Raw genomic sequence first — 27,342 nt, 5'->3', positions numbered from 1 at the left:
TAATTTTAAGCATCAGCTGTCAGAGCAGCTTACTGTACCTGTACGCAGCCAGTCTGTAAATAGCACACCCAACTACCTCATCCCCATGTTATTTATCCTCTTGCTCTTTTTCTGCTTTGCTTTATCTTGGCCAGGTCGCAGTTGTAAATGAGAACTTGTTCTCAACTGGCCTACCTGGTGAAATAAATACAATAAATTAAAAAAGACACCTGAGCCACTACCTGTTCACCCTGCTTCCATCAGAAGGTGAGGTCAGTACAGGTGCGTCAGAGCTGGGACACATAGATTGAAAAACAGCTATCAGATTTAACAGCCACCACTAGCACAGAGAGGTGGCTGCCTACCTACAGACTTGATATCATTGGCCACTTTAATATACGGAACACTAGTCACTTTAATAATGTCACTTTAAGAATGTTTACATATCTCGCATTACTCATTTCATTTTTATTTAACCTTTATTTAACGAGGCAAGTCAGTTAAGAAGAAATTCTTATTTACAATGACGGCCTAGGAACTGTGGGTTTTGTTCAGAGGCGGAACGACAGATTTTTACCTTGTCAGCTCAGGGATTCAATCTAGCAACCTTTCGGTTACTGGCCCAACGCTCTAACCACTAGGCTACCTGCCGCCCCATGTATACTTCACTATCTATTCTTTACTATCTATTGCATCTTAGCCACTCTGTCACTGCTCATCCATATATTTTATACTTATATATTCTCATTCCTTTACTAGATTGTGGGTATTAGGTGTTGTTGTGGAATTTGTTAGATATTAGGTTTTGTTGTGGAATTTGTTAGATATTACCTGTTAGATACTGCTGCACTGTCGTATTCTAGAAGCACAAGCATTTCGCTACACTCACAATAACATCTGCTAACCATGTGTATGTGACCAATAACATTTGATTTGGTTTGCTCTCTGGGCCCGCCGGAAAGGCAGGGTCTCTACCTTCAGAAACATGAAATCGGGTGCACCTACCGCCAACACCGCGAGACAAATAAATTCAGTATAGCAACGCAAGGCTTTATTGTTGTTGTTTTGTGCTAGAAATGTTTGGCGATCGACTAGGAATGCCTTGGTCGCGATCGACCAGTTGGTGACCACTGCCCTACCATATTATCAGCAATACAGATCAATGGTAGTCAATTAACTCCAAAGCTCAGTCCGGATAACTACTCTTTTAATTGCTTGTTTTGTCATATTCTTCAGCCCATCGCATCTATTGACTTTCATCCTCCACTTGGTTTTCAGAGGATTCATCTGGACCTAGCACCCAAACCAGATACATTATATTGCTGCATTGTACGTTTGACCTCCCTGACCCGCTAAGCTCCCTCTTAAAGCCCCTCACCCTGCCCCGAACCCTGTCCTTTCCTGAAACATGATTTTATTCTGTTTAGATCATCCCCCTATTTGCTCTGTCATGTGTTGGTGTCAGCAGATGGTGTGTGTGTGTGTGTGTGTCTGTGTGTCTGTGTGCAGGGAGGCAGAGTGACGCCCAGCTCACTCACAGCTATCTGGCCTAGCTCATAGGCCTCTTTGTCTGTCCTCCACGCCCCGTCGAAGGTGGTCCGTACCCCCCTCACACACCACGCCCGCCTATGGAGCGACGCCCCCCCCCGCCCCCCCCCCCCCCCCCACACATCACCTCTCTAGGGGTGTTGAAATAGGATTGAGTGCATTATTTTGGGGAACATGGCTGTCAGAGTTCATCTCCCTTCTCTCTTTCGCTCTCGATCCCTCCCTCTCTCCCCCCCCCCCTTCCCTCCCTGGCCTCCCTATCTTAATGAAAATGTTAGGCTGAGTGAGGGAAAGAAAGAGAGGGAGTGGCCAGTTGGGGCTTGGCTTGTTTCCAGGCCCTGGCGCCTCAGCGCCACACTTAAGTTCCAGCTCAGTGCCCACAGTAGGCAAGGCTGCCCCAGCTTCACTGTGAGCGGGAGCGGAGAGGGAGGACCACTCCTAGCTCATTCCCAGCAAACCTTTGATTTCTCTTTTCTTCTCCCGCTCCCTCCCCCTTTTTGAAATAGCTTTATAAGGCAGCGTTTGGGAATTGATTTGTCAAAGACGGACACACCGAGAGCCAAATGAGTCCCTGCCTGGCCGACCACTGTCCTTAAGATACCTCTTCCCCCCCCCCCCCCCCCCCTCCTCCTCCCCCTCGCCCCCCCTCTCCCCCCTCGCCCCCCCTCCTCCCCTCGCCCCCTCAGCTTCACCACAAAGCATCCTCTACATATAGATGTTTTTGTGTTTCACCAACTCAAGTCATGAATTTCCTGTAATTCTGAAGAAGAGGAGAAAAAACGAATTGCTTCATTTTTCTTTCTATCTTTGTCATATGCGCCATTAGTCTTCTTGCTTCCCTCTGTGATTATCTAGTTGTGGAAAATATACAAACGCACATATTGGTAATTTTGCACTCAATACTTCAACACGTAATACTCTAGTAAGAAATGTTGTGTTTCTTTCAAATCAGTAGCACAATGCTTCGCAAATAGTCCAAACACATTCTCATTGGTCATTTAGAAATCCACCCAGGCTAATACAGCTTGTAATGGCTCTACTTCCAACTCAGTGAGACCTCTAAGTGGTACAGTAACAAAGCCTTTTAGCCGTGTGAGAGAGGGAAAATGAGACGGGAGTGAAGAGTTCCTCTTGACAAACTCACTGGCTTCTCCTGACATTGAGACTTTGACTGTGTCCCAAATGACACCACATTCCCTCCGGAGTGCACTGCGTCTGTTGGGTGCCATTTGGGATGCGGGCCTTTTTCCTCCCTCGATTTACCCTTGACTCTAACCCAGTGAAGTGGGTTGGATGGAAGGACAGACCCCGCTGCTGCTGCTGTTATGAAGTCTGTTCTGAGTGAGGGGAGGGGAGCTATGAAGAACGTGTTAGTCCCTGTTACTCACGGTCACTGTAGGAAGAGCGTTACGTCACTCAGACATACTGTGGTCGTTTGTTAGTTAACAGTACTATGTGATTTACACACGCACTCACACTCACCTCCCAGGTCCATGTCGGCAGGAATCCTGTTGTGATTGATACTGAGGTGGAGAGGAGGGAGGCCTTGGCCCAGCCAGCCAGCCAGTCTTTAGAAGGAGCATGCTGTTAGCCACCTCCCGCTATCTTTCTTTAATTGCTATGGCTGTAGCTCTCTCCTTTCTGTCTCTCCTGTCTTTGTAGCCTGTCCCAGACATGCTGGCCAAGATGTTAGTCTGCAAAGCACAGACAATCAATACTCTCCCATTTGAAGAAGTGTAAGGTCACAGAGAGTGTGAATTGTTTTGTTAGATAGTCAAAGGTCAGGTAATAATCATTTTTTTAACCACTTCCCGCCTGGAATTGATCAGTTTCATCCCCTAGCTAGGAGGAGGGCGATGGCTGTGCGGGCTGCCTAGCACTGTGGTTAGTCCAACTGACATCCTATGGTGAGTTAATAGCATGACTCACAGGGAGGGTAGAGGGCTCTTCTCTGGTGCTTAGTATTTGTGGACGTGTGTGTGTGTGTGGCTCTGTAGAATCACCATCAAACATATGTTTAGATGGAGATTCTCTAGTTTCTGTTTGTGTGTGTGTGTGCGCGTGAGTGAGTATCTGTTTCGGTCCAGGGGGGTAGCCCAGTAGGGCTAGCTAAATTGGCCCCTGCGGTTTCTCCCAGTTCACATTAAACAGGAGAGAGGGGTAGATCTGTGATCAACGCAACACCTTAGAGACATGAATGAAACACACACTGAGTGTACAAAACATTAGGAACACCTGCTCCTTCCATGACATATACTGACCAGGTGAAAGCTATGATCCCTTATTGATGTCACCTGTTAAAACCACTTCAATCGGTATAGATGAAGGGGAAGAGACAGGTTAAAGAAGGATTTTTAAGCCTTGAGGTAATTGAGACATGGGATTGTGAATGGAAAAGGCAAAAGATGTGAGCGGGGTATGGTAGTAGGTGCCAGGCGCACCGGTTTGAGTGTGTCAAGAACTGCAACGCTGCTGGGTGTTTCACGCTCAACAGTTTCCTGTGTGTATCAAGAATGGTCCACCCAAAGAACATCCAGCCAACTTGACACAACTGTGGGAAGCATTGGCGTCAAAATGGGCCAGCATCCCTGTGGAACGCTTTCGACACCATGTAGAGTCCATGCCTGACAAATTGAGGCTGGTGTGAGGGCAAAAGGGGGTGGAAGGTGTTCCTAATGTTTTGTACACTCAGTGTATATACACAGCTATACACACACAGTTAAATAACAGTTTTACGTGTTAAATAGCCTGTCGTTGAATCAAGTCAAATCAAATTGTATTTGTCACATGCGCCGAATACAGTGAAATGCTTACTTACAAGCCCTTAACCCACAATGCAGTTTTAAGAAAAATAAGTGTTAAGTAAAAAAATAGATAAGTCAAAAATACTAGAGGTGGTTCAGCCTTGCTACACAGCTAACCGTAAGTCATGGTTTCAACCAGCAACAGTAGAGAGTAGCGAATAGTAAATAACTTGATAATAGTGGTAATCTAATATGATTACCACTAGGCTGTTTTGCTCAGGACTAGACCACATCATGTTTACCTGTGACGTAACATTGGTGCTATTTTAATGGTTACTATTATGCCCTAAGACTGCAGCGGCTTGTAGTAGCTACCCGATTCCAGTCCGAGCGACTTCTGTTGAACTTAAAACTGTATTCATGTTGTGTGTATAACACAGAACATGGCGTATTTCTCTCATGAATGTCATATTTGTGTTTTTTCTCAACACAGAGCATGTTTTTCTTATTCTTTTTCTCCCCCCATTCTTCAAACAGATCCATAATTGTAATTTCAAAAGTTTGTTTTGGTTATTAGAGCTTCTCACGGAGAAAGACAAGTCAATCAGAGTGTCGGCAGCCCAGGGGGGGTCGATATTTCTAATACGAGTGTGTGTTTGCAGACGAGCAGTTTTTTGGGGGCCTAATGAATGGCACCTGTATTGATCTCCATGGGAAATGTTGATATGATACAGGAATCATTTAAAAGGCGGAGGGGACGTGGGGGGGATAGAGTGATGGGGGAGGGGGGATAGAGTGATCAAGATTGGGTATTGACGAAAGGGCAATTTTGACAACCGAAGTACTCGTTACATTTGAATGCTTAGCAGGACAGGAAAATAATCAAATTCATGCACTTATCAAGAGAAACGTGGTCACCCCTACTGCCTCTGGCTTGGCGTACTCACTAAACACAATTGCATCTTTTTAAAATAATCTCTGAGTGTTTGAGTGTTCGCCTGGATATCCGTATATTTTAAAAACAAGAGAATGGTACCATCTGCTTTGCTTAATATAAGACATTTTAAGTGATTTATACTTTTGATACTTAATTTAACCTCTTCGGGCTAGGGGGCACTATTTTCACGTATGGATGACAAGCGTGCCCAAGGTAAACTGCCTGTTACTCAGGCCCAGAAGCTAGGATATGCATATAATTGGTATATTTGGATAGAAAACACTCTAAAGTTTCTAAAACTGTTAAGATAATGTCTGTGAGTATAACAGAACTTATTTGGCAGGCGAAACCCCGAGGTCAAACATCCAGAAAAAATTCATTTGAGGTCACTGTGTTCTCAATTCGTTTTCTATTGGAAACTATATTTATGAGGCACCTGGTTGCAGTTGCTATGGCTTCCACTAGATGTCAACAGTCTTTAAAAATTGGTTGATGTTTTTCTTTTGAGAAATTAAGAAGTAGGGCTGTTCATTGTGAGTGTCAAGCCAAGTGGACTCTATTGTTTTTGCGCGTGACCTGGAGCTCACTCCTTGTGAATTTTATCCGCTATTGAACACAGTATATCCCGTCTTAAATTTTATCAATTTTTCACGTTATAGGATACCTAAGGTTGGATTAGGAAAGTTGTTTGAAATGTTTGGACCAAGTTTACAGGTAATTTATTAGATAATTTGTAGTCATGTTGGGCGAGTTGGAACCCGTGTATTTCTGAATCAAACGCGCCAAATAAATTGACATTTTGGAGATATAAAGAAGGAATTTATCGAACAAAAGGACCATTTGTGATGTTTCTGGGACATTTTGGAGTGCCAACAGAAGAAGATCTTCAAAGGTAAGGCATGAATTATATCGTAATTTCTGACTTTCGTGTCGCACCTCCCTGGTTGAAATATGTTTGTCATGCATTTGTATGATGGGGCGCTGTCCTCAGATAATCGCATGGTTTGCTTTCGCCGTAAAGCCTTTTTGAAATCTGACATGGCGGCTGGATCAACAAGAAGTTCAGCTATATTTTGATGTATTGCACTTGTGATTTTATGAAAGTGAAATATTTCTAATAATTTAATTTGAATATCGCGCTCTGCAATTTCACCGGATGTTGTCGAGATGTTTCGCTAGCGGAACGTCTAGCCGTAACAGGTTTTAAGTATCAAAAGTAAATGTTATTGCTAAAATATACTTAAGTATATTTAAAACCAAATACTTTTAGACTTTTACTCAGGTAGTATTTTACTGACTGACTCACTTTTACTTGAGTAACTTTCTATTAAGGTATCTATACTTTTATGACAATTGGGTACTTTTTCCACCGCTGGTCATTACAGCGGGCCACGCTAGCCCCACTCAACCTGAAGCCCGTCGATAAGCTATTATAGCCATGCAAATTGTGGCCAAATCAGAGACCTGACATATCGGTATTATATTCTTCTGCAGCCACCGGGTTATACATCATTATCAGGAGCCAGGCAACAATATGCGTTATGTTGTGTTGGCGTGTCTTGCGGTGTGTGGCCTGTACAGAAAAGAGAGTGGATTTGGAGGGGTGGAGGTGGGAGGCACAGGTTGGCCACTCTAGCTGCCGTGTCCCAGACCACCTCTGTTGTCTCTCTCGGAGGGTGGGCGGCGGGGAGAGCTGCCAGGTGATTTACTGGCATTGGCAGTGCGGTGCGGCCTCGCACGGTGTGGCGGTGGCTGATGTAATGTGGGCTAAAGGCTATGTAAACACTGGGGTGACCTTGGTCTCCGATTTGTCAATAGAGGTACGGTGGAGAACAGAGAGGGGGATTGTGGGTGATCTCGGCACACTGCCCTGCCTGTGAAAATGAAGCCCCCAACAGCGAGTTAGGTCTGCGGCTGTGATAACCTCCACTCCCCAGTACATTAGGTGTCCTCCGCTCCTCTACTCTGCGCGCTGGAAAGGTCTCCATAAACACTGGCAACAGAGACAAACAGTGTGCTATTGATTGGTGGAGGTTGGAGAGGTGAGGGGCGCTGTGCTATGGCAGGCCTGGGAGACAGAGAGCGATAGCAGCGTGTTTATCAGGACTCAGGAGCCTGTTACTGTCTAAGTGGCCCTGCTCTTTGATCTCCCAGGCCTTGGCCCTCACAGGAGGAGCAGGTCGAACTCTCCGCCCTGACCTTTGACCTCAGTGCTGTTCCTCACAACACACACACCCACACATAGAAACACAACCTTGCCTGTCCAGCTAGCTCCATGTCTGTGAAAGCTGTTGTCTAATGCCGCAGTTGCTAGTGCTGGACCGTAACTCCTCTTAAGCTCCCCTCAATGATGTCAAAACGCCAGCGCGTTGCTGAACCAAGCCCGCAGTTTGCACCAACAGCGCGGTCAGGGAGGAGGGTGGAGAGGCAGAGAAGCACTTCCTCCACCAACCAGCCGCCAAGCCTCAGGCCCGGCCGCCCGCCCATCCGTCTCTGATTCGCTGAGCTCGCTGCGTTCTAAAACACACACATTTGTTCCACCAAGTTTTGCGATGGCTTGCAGATGGGCAGCGATTAATCAGAGAGGTAACTGTGAAGTAGTTTGCAATTAGACTGGAAAGCTCTGAAGCATGCTAATTGAATCAGAAAATGAGAGACAGTACGTGTCCTGTAATTGGCTGGCTCCCATGCAGCAGGTGCCAGCCTACTCGACTGTGGAACAAGGTATTTAAGTCACATTACCCGGAGTCAAAATATTCCTTGATATGGAACAGTTAGATTTTCTGCTTGTTTTCACCACCGATGTCACCGCCAGCCTGGCCGTCTCGCGGCGCAATTACGGCAGGCGGGGGCGCAGGAAATGGGCTCTCGGCAATGCATGCCCCAGCCACCGCGCCGGAAAAATACATGAAGGGAGAAAACAAAACGCAGTGTGGCAGGAAGTGGCGAGTTAGCGCTCCCTGGAATGAGAGGGTGTCCCTTTTTTGTTTAATGTCACCTGCACATACTAATGTTGTACACTACCATCTGTCATGAGCCATGTTGGAACCTCCGTATTGTCCATTGTGTGTATGTGGGTGTGGGCGGGCAGGCGTACATATGTAGGATCTTAATTTGATCACTCTTTTGTAGCTGAGAATTTTCCTGCCCAGCAGGAAATGCAAACATGTAGTGTATTTGAGTTTTAAAAAGTCATCTAAAGTTTGTCATTTCCACTTTGAAATGTCAGACTTGATTTGCCTTAACGAAAAGTGTATCAACCCCTACAAAAATGTCAATTTATTGCAGGATTATTTTGCTGCCGTAGAAAACTGGCTCAAATTAAGATCCTACATCTGTATGTGTCTATTCTGTGTACAAAAAATGAATGTACTACAATATGCCTGTGTGTTTTGTATTCACTGTTTGCGTCCATATTGCTGTATTTAATTCTGTGTCAGTGTGCAAGCAGCGTGAGTGAATGATGTTTAGCTTTGAGCCAGGTCTCTATACCAAGGTCTGTTTACGAAGGCAGAAACCCTAGCATCTCACCTCGCCCTCTCAGGGGGGCCCCAACCACCAACGTCTCTCCGACAAACATTCAAAATGGATCACTTCGGTGCTGCGTTGCCAGTTCTTGAGCTTGTTTGGCTAAATGAAAAAGTCCCTTTTGTGGGAAGGTTGGAAAAGCATCTTTCAGGTCTGTCAGAGAAAGAGCAGGGAAAGAAGTGGCGAGTGTAGAGGTAGAGAGAGATGTAGAGGTAGAGAATTCCCTTGGCGGTTCTGTGCAGATCTAGCTTCAAAGTGTACTGCCTTCGTGCCACAAAGTCCTCCTCTACATTCAGCTCCTACCCTAACTCTGATGTCTTCATCAGCCATGCCAAAAGAGCCAGGTTCGCCGGAAAGCTGGCGTGAACACATGGACTTACATACACACACACACACGCACAGAAGCATGGGTATACAAACACGTACACACACTTACAGAAAATGTTCTCTCAATCATTTTTTAGTTTAGGTGATGTTTGTTATAGCTTGATTTGGCCTTAATCATACACGTATGCCTTTGGACAGTGAAGCGAAAACGTTTAATTTGTCTCTATACTCGAGCATTTTGGATTTGAGATCAAATGTTTTATATGAGGCGACAGTACAGAATGTCACCTTCTGTTTGAGGGTATTTTCAATACAAATCTGTTTTACCATTTAGAAATGAATGCACTTTATGTAGTAGCCCATTTTAAGTTGTCATAAGTATTTGGACAAATGCACTTATAGTGTATTCAGGTTTGTACAAACTTGTCGGATGCATTTGCAGGTCGTCTTGGTTGTGTTTCGAATTATGTTGTGCCCGATAGAAATGAATGTTAAATAATGTATTGGGTCATTTAGTAAATAATAATAGAATACGTTTCTTGACACTTCAACATTAATGTGGATGCTACCACGAATACGGTAACCATAACGATGAGTGAGAAAGTTAGAGGCATAAAAATCATACCGTCCCAAAAATGCTAACCTCCCCTGTTATTGGTAATGGTGACAGGTTAGCATCATTATTCATGATTCATTCATGATTCTCCTTAATCATGGGAGCATCCACATTAATTTAGTGTTCAGAAACATATTCTATTCGTATTTACAATTAAAGTGACTCCAGAATTACACAATACATTATTTACCATTCAATTAAATGACCTACAACCAATTCCGAAACACAACCAAAACTAACTGAAAATGCATCTAACAAGTTTGAAAAGTCACAAACTTGGTGGTGTCATTGTGCGCTTGGAATATGGGACCAAATACTAAACTCTTGACGAAATGTAATACACTGTAAGTGAATTTGTCCAAATACTTATGACACATTCAAACGGGTGGGATTAGATACATAAAATGCGTTTCTAAATGATAAGCAGATATGTATTGAAAATACCCTCAAATAAAAATGTGACATTCTGTACCGTCGCCTCATATCAAACATTTGATCTCAAATCCAAAATGCTGGAGTACAGAGGAAAATTAAAAGTTTTAGCTTCACTGTCCAAATAAATGCGTACGGGTGTGTATGCAGGGTGTGTGTCTGAATGTGTTTTTCTTTTTGCTTATTCAGATCAAATTAAGTCCCCAGACGATGATAAAACAGGCTGGTATAAACCAATGTCATGCATAGATTTTCTTCCTGGTAATGAGTTCCTGGAGCTACACGTACACATACACAAATACACATTGACGCATACACCAGAATACCAGTGTGTATGTCAAGGGAATATTGTACTGTTCTTACTGTGTCTAAACTCCTAATAGTCAGAGTCCTCGTCACTACTTCCAAATAAGTGTTTTGAGGGGTTCCCATAGTGAAACACACACACACACCTGTTGGTCAGTCTAGTCATGGCCACGTACAAGTGAATACCACAAATGACATCCACAGAGAGAAAGAAACCTGATTAAATCCTATAGCACATAGACTTGTCTGTGAATTATGTTCCTTTTTTGTTTGTCCGCCCTTATGAGGTGAAAGAGACACTTTGCTATGTTGATTGTAAAGAATTTCTACAGAGAGAGCAGTGCTGTGGAGAGCTACCGGTAGGGTAGGGCTTTCCATAAAGGTTCATCTGTAGAATCCTGAATTCTGGCACTGTATCCCAGAGTTTACCCACAATCCATCTGGCAGGGAGTCTCTGCCCACCCCACCCCACTCCCCCTGCTCACTCACCTCAGCCAATCCTGGTCCTTCGGGCCGTGTCTTGGCCGGATCCTTCCAGGAGCTTGATAAAAATGTCTAAATCACACGGCAAACTTTGGGCCAGTCATGAAGTGTGTCACCTTGGGTTGCACTCCTCCTCCTCCTCCTCCTCCTCCGCCTGATCCCATTTCACAGAGTAACCAGCAGGAGCTAATCACAATCTCAGCACTGGCCCCGGGCCCACAGCTACGCAGGCAGGGCCCAGCCGGCTGAACATACCCCGTGAACTCTCAACCTTTACTAGGACAGCGCTCCAGCTATTCCTGTATGAATATCTAGATGGGATTCTATATTCAGCAGATGCTCGCTTTACAGAGCAAAGTTTACACGTCAAAGGACATTCAGTGTCTGAAACAATAGCCGTGATTTGCGCGCCGTTTGCCAGCCAGAGCCTGTTTCAAAGCTAAGCATCCGTAAGCCAGACTGCGTTGCTACAGTGTCCCTTGAGTAGGAAAAGGCGATTGGGTTAATTTGCCTTTACTTATCTTTTTTCTACCATTAAGCATGTCTATTGGCACTGGCTAATGAGTAATGCTGTCCGCCTCGGCCAAGAGACTTAAGGCGGTGCGTCACCAGCACGCCAATGACGTTAGCCTTGGAAAGACCTCTTGTTTCTTTTCAGCCTCCCTCCCTCCCTTTCTTTCTCCTTCTCCACCCGCCTTATTTTGTTATGTATCAGGACTTGCAGTAAGAAGAGTGGGGTCTTAACTGGCTGTGCGGTGGGTGTGCCGGTCACAGTGCAGCCCTGGAGGTGTCACTATCCTGGCCCCTCCAACTTCTCTGGGGTTGGGGGGGGGGGTCATCTGGGGAGGCGGTTGCTGGGTGGAGTTAGGGAGGGGACATTATCTTACAGACGATGGTTTAGCTAGAATCCCAAGATGGAATTCAATTAAACCAACCATTGCAATGTTTCAAGGTGTCATACAATGCTCTATGTTTTGTTGTTTTTACGTCTTTTATAAACAATACAAAACATACACAAACAAAGGACATCATACAAACATCAAGGACTTCACACCTGCCCAGACCCACTAGCACACACCCCCATCTCCAGCACCGGCGTCACATTCCGCCCCATGGCCTCTAAACGGCAGCATTTTGTCTCTCTCCGTAGCCCGCGCACTTTCAGTATTTAAATAATACATCGTTTGATTTTTCCATTGTGTTAATGATGCCGGATTGATTGATTTCCACGTTTTTAGTATAGTTTTTTTTTTTCAAGACGAGTGATGAGAAGAGAATCGTCCAACCCGTCGGGTATCTCGCTACACCCCCATATGCCATGTCTTGAAAAAAGTATGTTTACGTTGGGATACTTCTGACAGCCAACTTTCTAGCTCCGCCCCCAACTTCCAGACTTTATAGCCTTCCCAGAAATCAGGGATTATTCAGCCTTTATTAGTTTTACACTTAAGACATGACTCTGCCATTGTGCTGTAGTGAATTTTGTCTCTTGTATAGTAAATTATATACATTAGCTTACACTGGATTAAGAGTAAAGTGCACAGACTTTCTACCTGTGTGAAGAGGGCCAAGTAGAAGTAGGATTTGACTTAATTGCCACATCTACTCTTCACCTTTACAGACAGAAGATAACTGTCCACCCCTCTGAGCCTGGTTCCTCTATGCCAGTGGTTCCCAAACTTTTTATAGTCCCGTACCCCTTCAAACATTCAACCTCCAGCTGCGTACCCCCTCTAGCACCAGGGTCAGCGCACTCTCAAATGTTGTTTTTTGCCATCATCGTAAGCCTGCCACACACACTATACGATACATTTATTAAACATAAGAATGAGTGTGAGTTTTTGTCACAACCCGGCTCGTCGGAAGTGACAAAGAGCTCTTATAGGATCAGGGCACAAATAATAATATAAAAATAATCAATAATTTTACTCTTTATTTAGCCATCTTACATATAAAACCTTATCTGTTCATCAAATAATTGTGAATAAATGAGAAGGGTGTGCTTGAAAGGATGCTCATAACTGTGCAATGTCGGGTTGTATTGGAGAGAGTCTCAGTCTTAGATCATTTTCCACACACATTCTGTGCCTGTATTTAGTTTTCATGCCAGTGAGGGCTGAGAATCCACTCTCACATAGGTATGTGGTTGCAAAGGGCATCAGTGTCTTAACAGTGCGATTTGCCAAGGCAAGAAACTCTGAGCGCGCAGCCCAATCCAGAAACCTGGCAGTTGCTTCTGATTAAATTCAATTTTCACAGAACCGCTTGTTGCAATTTCAATGAGGCTCTCTTGTTCAGATATCGGTAAGTGGACTGGAGGCAGGGCATGAAAGGGATAACGAATCCAATCGTTTGTGTCGTCCGTTTTGGGAAAGTACCTGCGTAATTGCGCACCCAGCTCAATCTGGTGCTTCGCTATATCACATTTGACATTGTCCGTGAGCTTGAGTTCATTTACACACAAAAAATCATACAATGATGGAAACACCTGTGTTGTCCTTGTTAATGCAGACAGAGAAGAGCTCCAACTTCTTAATCATAGCCTCAATTTTGTCCCGCACATTGACTATAGTTGCAGAGAGTCCCTGTAATCCTAGATTCAGATCATTCAGGTGAGAAAAAACATCACCCAGATTGACCAGTCATGTGAGAAACTCGTCATCATGCAAGCGGTCAGACAAGTGAAAATTATGATCAGTAAAGAAAACTTTAAGCTTGTCTCTCAATTTAAAAAAACGAAAAATGTGTCAATACTTTGCCCCTTGATAACCAGCGCACTTCTGTATGTTGTAAAAGCGTTACATGGTCACTGCCCATATCATTGCATAATGCAGAAAATACACGAGAGTTCAGGGGCCTTGCTTTAACAAAGTTAACCATTTTCACTGTAGTGTCCACAGCGTCTTTCAAGCTGTCAGGCATTCCCTTGGCAGCAAGACCGTCTCGGTGGAGGCTGCAGTGTACCCAAGTAGTGTTGGGAGCAACTGCTTGCACACACGTTACCACTCCACTATGTCTCCCTGTCATGGCTTTTGCACCATCAGTACAGACACCATCACATCTTGACCGCCAAAGTCCATTTCATGTCACAAAGCTGTCCAGTACTTTAAAAGTATCCTCTCATGTTGTCCTGGTTTCCAGTGGTTTGCAGAAGAGGATGTCTTCCTTAATTGACCCCCCATAATCGTAACGGACATATACCAGGAGCTGTGCCAGGCCCGCCACGCCTGTTGACTCATCCAGCTGTAACGCATAGAATTAATTGGCTTGTATGCGAAGCAGTAATTGTTTCAAAACATCTCCTGCCATGTCATTGATGCGTTGTGAAACGATGTTGTTTGATGAAGTCATTGTCTGTATAGTTTTTTGGCCTTTCCCCCCAGCATTGTACCAGCCATATCCGCGGCAGCAGGAAGAATTAAGTCCTCCACAATAGATTGGGGCTTGCCTGTCCTAGCCACTCGGTAGCTCACAACGCTTCTAGACCCTTCTTATTAATGGTATCTGTTGCTTTGATACATGTCTTACTACTCGAAAGTCGTCTTTATTCTCACCCAAAAAAAACTCCTGTGGATTATTTTTCAAATTGTCATGTTTCGTTTCTAAATGTCTGCGCAAGAGTGAAAGTTTCCCGCGAGAGAGTAACTGTTAATGTGATTGGATGTTAATTATTTGACTAGGCTACCTGTATTTGACATTGTGTTGTTATTTCGCTGAACACTAGATGGCTTAATTTTATTTTTGGCAGTGAAATGAGGCTACTCAGACGAGAGAGAAAAACTCACCCAAACTGTTTAAAATTTAAAAAAAATATATATATATTATTTGGCGTACCCCCGACGGCATTGCGCGTCTGGGGTATTTCAGTTTGTGAATACCTGCTCTATAGGCATCTTCTTTCTCTTTCTAGTAGTTTTTCCTAGCCACTGTGCTCCTGCCTCTGCATTGCTTGCTCTTTGGGATTCTAGGTTAGATATCTGTGAAGCACCTTGAGGCAACTGCTGATGTAAAGACATTTATTTTGATTGATTGATTTCACCAATTTCAAAAACCATTTTGCGAGTTCATTTGACTATGGGGACATGATCTACTGCGTAAATACACGTATTTCATTGCATTTTTGGATCATTTTGATCCCACAGACTGAGATGCTGTTGGGCTAGCGAGAAGACGGTGCTCTGTATAGAGCATATTATCTGATGTGGTTGACCTGGTCTTGTAGCAGCACGATGCTTGGGGGCGATGACAGCTACGACGCCCACCTTGACTCAGAGCCAACTCTACACCTACAGGAGCTGGGTTGTAATCATTAGTGCACAGCGTAGCAAAACATTTGCAACCGGGAAACAAACCTTTCTTATTTAGACAAGTTCGGCTTAGTCCTTCCCTGTTTTGGCCTGTTTGCTTCCGTTTAGTTCCTAGGGAATGCAACCCTGTTTTCCCATTAAGCCCTATTCACACGAGGTGACCCTGAAAGACAGAGATTGTAGGTGTAAATGCATCATACAGTGCAGTGATTTATTCCCCCCTGCTCTCTGAAGATGGTAACATGCGGAAAGTCTTGCTGGTGGGTCTCCTGTCAACTTCATGAGATTGTCGATCGTGTTTGTTACTGACTAATAATGCCTCTGTTTCTAAGCCGTATGGGTGTGCCAGCACATTGCGCGCGCGTGTGTTTGTTTGTTATTTGTTTGTGCGTGTGTTTGTGTGTTTTCCAGCTCAATGACAGACTTTTCCCCTCTCAGTGGCACATCACACTGTCGATGACCCTGTTGGATAGGGATGGCCCTTTTAACTGCAGGCACCCTGATACAATCCTCTGTAAATATATTAAACTCATCTCCAGTGGGAGGAAGCTGCTTATCCTTCCTGCCTGCCTGATCTTTTTTCACCCCTCTCTCCCCTCTTCTTCTCGAGCAGTTTCTCTCTCCCTCGCGTTCTCTCTTTCTCCCTCCCTCTATCACGGCCCTCTCTCTCTCTAGCCCACCATCCTACGTCCCTTATCCACCCTGAGTGCATACAGTACGTTCGCCACCAGACTTAGCTAGCCTAAGCTATACGCTACACACCCCAGACTGCCCAGAAGTCACGCCAGAGTCCCTGTCCTAGTGATGCCCGCAGGTCAGGGGCAGTGCCAAAGGTGATCTGAGTGACGTGGCACTCTGGCTGACCCCGGCTCTTGGCAGGACTGCCTGTTTAATGAGATTAGCCGGTAATGCCGACTCTGTGTCTGTTTCTCTCGCCGGGGCCTCTTTTTTTTTTGCCAGCTGAACGGGTTGTGCCAGCGTTCACGGGTCGAGGGCAGGACAATCCCAACATGCCTACTACCCGCCTGTTCGTTTGCCCGCCTGTCTTCCCAGGATGTGACACAGGGGGGCACTGGGCACTCCGGTATGGGCTGCCCCTGGTGGCACAGGCCTGGGTGAGGATCGGACAGGGCTCTCTCTCTTTCTCCCTCTCTCTCCCCCCTTCCTCTCTCTCCCTCTCCCCCCCAGCCCCCACGCACAACCTGGCGGCCAAGGAAGGAATCCAGGCTCCCATGTGTCCGTGTGATTGGCTTTGATAATTGTGCATGGGAGCGTGTCTTGCAAAGCTGCTCTCTGTACCGCCCTGCAAAGACACACAGACTTACACCCAACCACAAGCTGTACTAGCCCCACGGCTGGTAATTCTCATTCAGGACGGCGTCCACGTTGCCTCAGCTCTGTGTGTTGTGGAGGTTGAGACTCGTTGAGTAGCGTATTAAACGGGAGTGACAGTAAGTGGCGATTAAGCGCCCGTGACTCGTCTGCGTGGGTGTTTACGTCGTCAGACCGACTGTCAGACAGACAGACTGGGCCTCCCATGTCACAGGTGTGACCTCGCTGTAGCGGGGTCAGTTTTGGCCCTGCCGCTGTCTGACAGCTACTCAGAGGGTGACAGCCAAGCCCAGCGTACCCAGCTCAGCCCGGGCCAGGTGTGGACCAGGAACACCTGTGTGGCTCTGGCCCCGGGGCACAGACAGGGTCGAGTTCCACCCAAACAAACATCATCCTGTCATCATCCTGAGTGTGTGTGTGTGTGTGTGTGTGTGTGTGTGTGTGTGTGTGTGTGTGTGTGTGTGTGTGTGTGTGTGTGTGTGTGTGTGTGTGTGTGTGTGTGTGTGTGTGTGTGTGTGTGTGCGCGCTTGCATTACGCTTATACAGTATGCCCTATACCTGTACTTTAGTTACTAGACGATCATGTTACATAGACATGTCAGAATGGTCTTTTGTGAGCAACATCACGCGATTGCCATTGCTGCTTCACACTGCCATTGAGTCCCCCTCCCCTTTCTGTCTCTCTTCCTCTATGTCCTCGTGGGAATGGGACGGATGCGTATCTCACACTCAGCCAAGAACACTATTTATATATTTGAATTAGAGTTATCATAATCTCTCGCTGTCACACACACACACACACACACACACACACACAGACACACACACACACACAGCTATAAAAGGATAGAAGTAGTAGACACAGGAGAAGAAGAAGTAGACTACAGAAAACTACAATAGCCAACTACAATAGCCATGCTATTGTACAAAACCCGCATTAATCAGGTCAAGAGTACAAAACCCGCATAAATCAGGTCAAGAGTATTTCACCCATATTTTACCTCATGATTCGCATTGCAGCTTTACCCAGCGAACAGGAAATGTTCCCAGAACATTGGAAAATGCTTTTTGCGTTGTTGCAATTTGGTTTTGAAATCACATCATTACAGACATTCTGAATGTTATATATTTTAAAACATCAGTGAGTCAAGCGTGCTGTTCCAAAAAAGGTTCTGACAACATCTAATGTTCCACCAACCCCCTGTCTCCGCCTTGTCTCCCCACAACAACCACATTCAACATTTTCTTGACATGATTGTATGGAAGACATTCAATTATATTCAGAGTTTGAAAGAGGCCGTCTTATTTCCTGAGTGGTGTTTTTGTTTTGGGGCTGCTGGGAATGGTAGGGGATAGAGGAAGACCGGATCAAGGGTAACCTAATGACTGTCCATTTCATTTAGCTCTTCTGTCACCAGCTGGAGTCTGACATCAGTTTGAATCACAACTCACCTAAATATCTCCTTAAATAGACTCTCTCTCTCTCTCTCTCTCTCTCTCTCTCTCTCTCTCTTGCCCATTCATACCCTGACCAAGAGATTCAGAAAGAGATCAATGGGGAGAGGATGAGACCGAGAGAGCGAGATTTAGCTAGAGAGAGAGAGAGAGACGTATGGATTGTGTGGGTATGAGACCGAGAGAGGAAGAAAGTCCGGGGACAGGGAGTCAGGACAGAGGGGGAAGAAGAGAGGGAGAGAGGAAGGGGGGTGTGGGGATAGATAGATAAAGGGATGATCCCTGTGGATTGTGCTGTTGTAACATCACACCGCTGCGTCCCTGGTGGGAGAGCAGACTGAGTACGCTCACTCGTTCACCGGGGGGAAAGAGAAGCGTTCACCGGATGGGAAACACACAAGAGGAGATTGAGAGACGAGAGAGAACACTATTCCCCCTAGAGCAGGAATGGGGATACTTCTGCTAGCGCAAACATTCTGCAGGCAGATAGCAGGAGACAAGAGCACCGAGAGAGGGGAGGAGAGGAGGAGTGTGGAGATGGGAGAGAATTAGTCAAAAGAGAGGAAGAGGAGGAGGAGAGTGGGGATTGGTAAGAGGAGGGGAAAGTGCGATAAAAAGGTGGGAAAGCGGAGAGGAGTGTGTTTGAAGGGCTGTAGCGGTGTAGAGGTCAGAGGGGTGGATGTGTAACCGTTTGGGTTGAAGCAGACAGGGCGAGACTGCTGTAGTCCATACTGTAGTCATCGGTTAGACGGACGCCTTAGAAGAGCTCATCCGTATAATGCCAATGGCTCTGCATTTACACTGTCAACTTCACCTCCCTTCCCCGTTCACTGTCTTCACCACGTAGGACTGTCGTCCTTGACACCCGATGACCCTTACCACCCCCAAATATGAACCTGTCACTGGGACAATCGCCCCGGAGACGCATTAGGACGGACGGCAGATGTCTGACCGGTGGGACACCCAACGTCCCCCTAATGTCCAGGAGTCCCCCTGAGTGCGATCGTATCTTAAATGTCACTTTCTTTAACCGTGCCAGTGTGTTTAAGTTGACTGAAGGGATCGATGAGGGGCACGAGTGGAGGTTCGGTGGGCTGTGTGGGGTAACCTACTGTAAGTGCTATATTACTGACGCACCAGCAGCGTGGGGGTCACCGGAGTGGCCCTGATGGGGGGTCAGATACGTGGGCGTGAAACGGGCCTGCCCCCGCCTTCGCCTCCCTAACCGACAAGTAACCCCCCCCCCCCCCCCCCCCCCCCCCCCACCCCCCCAAAACCACAAAAAAAAAAAGTCTGGCGGAAAAAAAAAAAGGACCACCCACCCTCCTTTGGCGGGGGGGGGGGGGGGGGGGGGGGGGGGGGGGGGGGGGGGGGGGGGGGGGGGGGGGGGGGGGGGGACTTGTCGGTTAGGGAGGCGAGGGCGGGGGCAGGGAGGGGTTTTTAACATGCTACTTTAGCCCTCGGGGGCTGTGCAGTTGAAAGTCAGTTCAGCAGGCGTGCAGAATCCGAGCAACCCGTTTCTGTGTGGAGAAGGGGCATAGCCCAGCTATAAAAAGTGAAATCATATCACTTAGCAGCTGAGTGCAGATAAAGCCGTGTTTGAACTCGGAGGCATAAATTATACATTGTAAACAGAGTAGTGGGAGACCGCGGCTCGCTTAAATTATGACAGAGGGTAGTTTTTCTCCTCCCCTCCCTCCTCCTCTCCCTCTCACTCACTCTTTTCCCCTCTCTCGCTCTCTCTCCCTCTCTCTCGTTCTCTCTTCCACACCAATTTTGCTATTCTCCTTGATTAACTTTGAAAGAGTCATTTTTCTGTAATGTGTCATGAATTTCTCTTTACATTGTAATAATGTGCTGGGCTTATTTGAGTCTGCGTTGTATAATGCCGTAGACCAGGGGTCTCCCAACAGGTAGATGGCGAGCTACCAGTAGCTTGCAGCCCACCTATGAGTAGCTCGCCAAGCAAAAGCACACACATAATGCTCCGTCCTACTATCCAATCAAAGCCACATTGACATCATCCCAACCCCGTCTACCCACAAGACGGTTATCATTAGCATCGCTAGCTGGCTACATACAGAGTCATAGCCAAACGTAACACAATATCTGCCAATTAATATCCAGCAATATGCGCACGTTTGTCTATCACTCTGTGTGTAGCCAGTTAGCGATGCTAATGATAACCGTCTTGTGGGTAGACGGAAAGACTCCCCAAAAACCTTCTCAATTAAATGTTAACCGCAAAGTAGGCTTTCCTGGCTGAGCTATATCATGATTATCTGTGTCAATTGGGTGGTGATTGTTTTGCTAACTCTGCCATGGCGTGCTGCAGTAGTAGGCCTAAAGCCTCAGGCACGTTACCCATGAGCACTCTGTTACTTTGCGCCGGATGTCATGCGTTTAAGTGGGGACGTCCACAACGGAGTGGAAACGCAACGCCCCCTTGCGGTTGAAGGCTCCGTCACGAGACGGATGCCGCATAGTTTGAAAGATTGAGAGAGTCCGGGATAGAAAGTTAACAAATGACAGAAGATGAAAATATGTGTTTTTTGGTGATGGCTTTATGGGATTGCTAGCAACAATGAAACAATTAGCCAGTCCTAAAAGTGAGTATTATTTTACTAATAATGTAAAATAATACACATTGGCTGTTAAGCCATTTCTATTTTATGACTGTTGCCTCCTGTGTAGGTTTATTGTGATGGTAATTACTTTTGTTTTTATGGTCATATGGTGGAGGTCGCTAGCTACAATGGTATCTTCAACCTAGCCTAGCTTGACTTGCTATAAAGTCAGAGAAATAAGTTGAGGAAAAAGTAACGAAACAAAACATGTCACCGGAAACAATATATTTATCCTTGAATGGAAAGATATTTTTTCACTCTCCCAAAATAAATGTGATTTCCTCCGTCGTGTGTTACAAACACGACCCTTGTCCGTTCATTAGCGGGGCAAGACTCCCTGACGCTGCCTATTTGAATGCTATAAAGAAAGAATTAGTAGCTTGCGACATGTTAAAAGCAGCTCTCATTTTCCGAAAGGTTGTGAAGACCCCTGCCGTGGACTCTCGCTCCTTCTTGTGCGTCAAATGCAGCATGCTGATGGAAGAACTGAAAGATCATTCAGCAGGACTTCCCCCTAACACGCGCGCACACCTCGATCACTTTTTTCCCACACACGCACCCACACGAGCAGTCAGTCCTTCCCAGGCAGTGTTATCGAGGACTGATGTTTCACGACAGAGAGGAGCGACTGGGTGAGATGGTGGAGGGAGGGAGGGAGGGAGGGAGGGGGCAGTTTTACATGGCCTGATCAATGGGACCTGCTGCAGGGTTAAAACTTTGTTATTTATTTTTGAGACGCTCCCTCCCCCCTGACAAGTGAGACGGTATTGATCATTTTTATTCTATTTACCATTTGCCCGCTCAGGTCTCTCTCTGCTTTGCAGTCGATAGAGAGGGGATTGAGAGGGTGAGTGTATGTCCTGTGACCTCCCCTCCCTCCCCCTCCACGTATGCCCCTGTCTGTGCCTGTTGTAGCCCACGCCTCAAATCCCTGATACAATTTTGATTAATCGCAAAGTGCTGCAGGGGTCAGGGCCAGATTGCGTGCGTGTGGGGGGGGGGTTATGGTGTCGGCTGATGCTGTCAGATAAGGTCTTAAGCCCTGTTGGGGTTGGTGTCCTAGTCTGTGGGTTTCCCAGGATGTATACTGATAGTGTGTCCTCCTTCAGAGGTCACTCTGGCCTGGGCGCCACTCTGGGGTGGACACTCATGACCTTTCTGTGTGTGTGTGTGTGTGTGTGTGTGTGTGTGTGTGTGTGTGTGTGTGTGTGTGTGTGTGTGTGTGTGCGCGTGTGTGTGTGTGCGTGTTTGCATTTGTTGGTGTGGTTCAGGGCAATAAGCAACATCCCTGTATACTTGCGTGTATTTCACTATTCATCTGGTGTGTGTATGTGTGTTGTGAATTAGCATTTGTGTTGCTGTGCTCATCAGTGCTTCTTCATTTCAGGGAGTTAGTGTGGGGAGCAGACAGGCTACAACCCTGCACTTCGCCTCAGAGAGAAAGGAGAGGGGGAGATGGAGAGATATAATTATTCTCTTTCTGACTCACATTCGATGAAAAATGCATACAGCTGGGGCTGGAAGCTGCTTATCAAAAGGTTAACTCTTCCCGCGGTTCGTTTTTGCTGCAAAGGAGAGGCATTCCGTTGGCTGCTTGCTGCTTTTTTAGTTGCGAATGTTTTTGTTTGCATGTTTTCCACGTTGTTCCCGCGGTTGACCCAGGACTTTGTTTTCCTAAAGTTAACTTTCAATCATAAAAAAAAAAAAGCTGCTGTTTTTTTTCCCGGTGGTGAGCATCTCTCCACCAACCTCCATCTGAGAGTCCAAGCTGCTTCTGACACTATAATATCCACAGTTGCAATTTACAGATGTACTTTTAAAACCCTGTCAGATGGTATTCTGATATCATTTCTGGGTCTATATTATTTCCATTGTCCGTGGTTTGCTTCCAACAGTGTTACAGGCTTTCGGTTCGTTTCCCAAGACTAAAACATCCCAAGACTAGTGGTCCTGTTGGTAGTTTCTGTTGAATTGGATTGGTTTGGCTCCTAACAGTGGCCAGAAATAAATCAAATCTCATTGTATTTGTCACACGCTTGGTAAACAACAGGTGTAGACTAACAGTGAAATGCTTAGTTACGGGACATTTTTCCCAACAATTCAGAGTGGGAAAAAAAAGAGAACTTATAGGAAAGTAAAAGACGTAATAATAAAAGTAATAATCGATACACAATGAGTAACTATAACTTGGCTGTATATACAGTACTGAATCGATGTGCAGGGGTACGAGATAATGGTGGTAGATATTTACATATACAGTAACTAGGAATAAAGTGACAGATAATAAACAGTAGCAGCAGCGTATCTGATGAGTCCATTAAGTTAGCGCAGAAAGGGTCAATGCAGGTAGTCCAGGTTGCTATTTGGTTAACTGTTTAACTAACTATTTAGCAGTCTTTTGGCTTGGGGGTAGAAGGTGTTCAGGGTCCTGTTTGTTCCAGACTTTGTGCGTCGGTACCTCTTGCCGTGCGGCAACAGAGAGAACAGTCTATGACTGGGGTGGCTGGAGTCTTTGACAATTTTGAGGGCCTTCCTCTGACACCGATGTATATGATGTATATAGTAGACGTGAACAAAAGTGAATATCTCTTCTAATTAGGAGTAGTAAATATTTCCCTTATTTTCCTACACACGATACACGGCATGCCCAAGTATTTGACTCTCTGTCACTCAAACACCACACACGCGCGCACACACTTGAGGCCACATGTCGTAGCGCTGCCTGGGAAAGTGATAGCGAGAGAAAAGAAGCTCTGGAGAGGGAGTTATCTCTTCAGATGACGTGGAGGGGCGCCTCTTTCTCTACCTCTCCCTCCCTCTGTCCTACCCTTTCTTCCTCTCTCCTGCTCCCCCTCTCCCCTTTCTCTCGCCCTCTCTCTCTCTCTCTTGTTCTCTCTCTCTCTTGTTCTCTCTCTCTCTCTCTTGTTCTCTCTCTCTCTTGTTCTCTCTCTCTCTCTCTTGTTCTCTCAAATCATGCTGGCCTCCAGTGGTATCCAGACAGGCCAAGGACAAAGTGGAGATAGGGTGCTAGCAGAGGACGGGGTTTGGTTTTATGTGGAGCTGTGGCTGGGCTCTCTGATGCTGCTCTGATAGATCAATCTTCTCTCCCTCCCTCAGCCCCCCCTGACGCCCGCTACGCTTCACCACGGTAGAGTACATAGCACAGGTCACACACAGGTCTCTCACGCACACACACACTCACACAAAACATGACCCCACAGACATCACAAACACAACTTGAACGTAAACACACATCTGCGATGTGCTCATGGGCTCAAACCGACACACACGCCGAGGTTGGGGTCCGATCGATGTCGATGAGGACTGTATTCATTAAATGTTCAGTTTAGTGTAGTTCAGAATTCACTACCCGAGCATCTCAACCACCAATCTCACTCAGGTTAGCTGGTCATGAGATGTGTCACTGTGGCCTTGGCACGTCAGACAGTGAGACCAAGCTGATGGCCCACGGGTCTTTGACGCTGAGTCACACACACAGCTATTGCCGACCCCCAGACGCCCGGCCTACTCCACTTGTGACTCCCTCATACTAACACACACACACACACACACACACACACACACACACACACACACACACACACACACACACATATTACATTACAAACACCCATAAAGAATTCCTGGAGCCAGACTGCTGCTGTCTGAATGAGACGCGGCTCAAACAAACAGGGGAAATCCTCCTTACACAAGCCCGTCCATCACTGGGCCATATCACTGTCCCAGCACACGTGGGCGCCTCTACCCCCTCCATAACCCCGCTCCCAGGTCCCCTCCACCTCCAGGCCCCCTGGCTCCAGGCGGTGTCCCCTGACGCAGGGACACACGCAGACGGGAAGCTGGGGTGAAGTCTCTGTCAGTCTGAGCCCCCTCGGTCACCATGGGTTGACCCTAACTGGACCGTTCCACTTCCTCCACCTCCTCCTGTCTAGTAAACAGCCACGTCCACTTCCATTTGAAGACCTGCCGCCACGCTCAGTTTCATAACATCACTCATGTTTTGATGTGTGTGTCTGGGTCTAGGGTGGGTGTGTGTGTGCGTGTGCGTGGGTAGAAGCCAGCGTACTTGGCGGGTTGCTGTGTAGCGTGTTAACAGTGTGTTCCGTTGGTTTCCGCTGCTCCCGACGACCGCAGATGTTGGTCACGGAAGAGGGCCGTGTTGACCCGGTCGCCCTGTTTGTCTTCCACACGCACACTGTTCTCGCTGAGTGTGTGCGTGAACTCCATTAGCACATTCCCAGATAGGGCCAGGGCCCTCTTATCTGTGGTCACACATTAATTACACTTTGTTCCCCTTAAGTGATCTATTTCAGAGCCGGCCCACCCCTCGCCGCCCACTCCAGCCTATCTCACCCCCCCCCCAGATAAGAGCTCTAATGCCAGGTCACGCTACCCCTCTCCACCCCCATGTGAAGTGTGGCTTCATACATTAGCAGGTGTGTACTGTCTGTAGTACAGTCGTGGCCAAAAGTTTTGAGAATGACACAAATATACATTTTCACAAAGTCTGCTGCCTCAGTTTGTATGATGGCAATTTGCATATACTCCAGAATGTTATGAAGAGTGATCAGATGAATTGCAATTAATTTCAAAGTCCCTCTTTGCCATGAAAATTAACTGAATCCCCCAAAAAACATTTCCACTGCATTTCAGCCCTGCACAAAAGGACCAGCTACATCATGTCAGTGATTCTCTCGTTAACACAGTGTGAGTGTTGACGAGGACAAGGCTGGAGATCACTCTGTCATGCTGAATGAGTTCAAATACAGACTGGAAGCTTCAAAAGGAGGGTTGTGCTTGGAATCATTGTTCTTCCTCTGTCAAACATGGTTACCTGCAAGGAAACACGTGCCGTCATCATTGCTTTGCACAAAAGGGCTTCACAAGCAAGGATATTGCTGCCAGTAAATTGCACTAAACCAACCATTTATCGATCATCAAGACTTCAAGGAGAGCGGTTAAATTGTTGTGAAGAAGGCTTCAGAGTGTGTGGACAGGTGTCTTTTATACAGGTAACGAGTTCAAACAGGTGCAGTTAATACAGGTAATGAGTGGAGAACAGGAGGGCTTCTTAAGAAAAACTAACAGGTCTGTGAGAGCTGGAATTCTTACTGGTTGGTAGGTGATCAAATACTTATGTCATGCAAAAATGCAAATTAATTACTTAAAATCATACAATGTGATTTTCTGGATTTTTGTTTAGATTCCGGCTCTCACAGTTGAAGTGTACCTATGATAAAAATTACAGACCTCTACATGCTTTGTAAGTAGGAAAACCTGCAAAATCAGCAGTGTAATCAAATACTTGTTCTCCCCACTGTATATCTATCCTATATCAGACCTATCCTATATCAGACCTATATCTAAGGTATTCGAAGCCACGTTAACAAACAGATCACCGACCATTTCGAATCCCACCGTACCTTCTCCGCTTTGCAATCTGGTTTCCGAGCTGGTCATGGGTGCACCTCAGCCACGCTCAAGGTCCTAAGCAATATCATAACCGCCATCGATAAGAGACATTACTGTGCAGCTGTATTCATAGACCTGGCCTAGGCGGTCGACCATGTCAATCACCACATTCTTATCGGCAGACTCAACAGCCTTGGTTTCTCAAATGACTGCCTCGCCTGGTTCACCAACTACTTCTCAGATAGAGTTCAGTGTGTCTCCAATCCAAAGTTAAATATAGAATGGGCTTCCTATTTCGCAAAACAAAGCATCCTTCACTCACGCTGCCAAACATACTGGCAAAAACCGATGCTGACAAAAACTGACTATCCTGCGAGAAGAGCTTCGACTTCGGCGATGTCATTTACAAAATAGCCTCCAACACTCTACTCAGCAAATTGGATGCAGTCCATTTTGTCACCAAAGCCCCATACACTACCCACCAATGCTCTCGTTGGCTGGCCCTCGCTTCATATTCATCGCCAAGCCCACTGGCTCCAAGTCATCTATAAGTCTTTGCTAGGTAAAGCCCCGCCTTATCTCAGCTCACTGGTCATCATAGCACCACCCACCCATAGCACGCGCTCCAGCAGGTATATTTCACTGGTCACCCTCAAAGCCAATTCCTCCTTTGGCCGCCTTTCCTTCCAGTTCTCTGCTGCCAATGACTGGAACAAATTGCAAAAATCACTGAAGCTGGAGACTCATATCGCCCTCACTAACTTTAAAAAACAGCTGTCAGAGCAGCTCACAGATCACTGCACCTGTACATCTGTAAATAGCCCATCCAACTACCTCATCCCCATACTGTTATTTTTATAATTTTTTTGCTCCTTTGCACCCCAGTATCTCTACTTGGACATTGATCTTCTGCACATCTCCCATTCCAGTGTTTAATTGTAATTACTTCGCCACCATGGCCTATTTATTGCACTTATCTTACCTCTTTTGCACACACTATATATAGACTTTTTCTATTGTGTTATTGACTGTATGTTTGTTTATTCCATGTGTAACTCTGTGTTGTTGTTTGTGTAGCACTGCTTTGCTTTATCTTTGCCAGGCACCAGTTGTAAATGAAAACTTGTTCTCAACTAGCCTACCTGGTTAAATAAAGGTGACATTTTTAAAAAGTGGCCGGTTTCCACGTCCTCAGACATGGATCAAATCCAATTTTATTTGTCCCATGCGCCAAATACAACAGGTGTAGACCTTACCCTTAAGTCCTTAACCAACAATGCTTTAAGAA

At 46.1% G+C, this 27,342-nt stretch overlaps 1 protein-coding gene across 8 annotated transcripts in view; it reads left to right on the top strand.

The window, feature by feature from the left end:
• The window catches only part of arb2a (ARB2 cotranscriptional regulator A), a 197,394-nt gene that overhangs the window by 157,153 nt on the left and 12,899 nt on the right, over nucleotides 1-27,342 (top strand). The window contains exon 11 of one of the 8 annotated variants that reach the window (XM_070437109.1): nucleotides 23,739-23,769. The exons of the other annotated variants lie outside the window; for them this stretch is intronic. Coding sequence (XP_070293210.1) covers nucleotides 23,739-23,769 — 31 coding nt within the window. The remainder of the gene's footprint in view (nucleotides 1-23,738; nucleotides 23,770-27,342) is intronic. 8 annotated transcript variants of the gene reach the window in all.

This window comes from Salvelinus sp. IW2-2015, linkage group LG33, assembly GCF_002910315.2.
Source record: "Salvelinus sp. IW2-2015 linkage group LG33, ASM291031v2, whole genome shotgun sequence".
Lineage (NCBI taxonomy): Eukaryota > Metazoa > Chordata > Actinopteri > Salmoniformes > Salmonidae > Salvelinus > Salvelinus sp. IW2-2015.
This window is presented reverse-complemented; position numbering and strand designations above follow the sequence as displayed.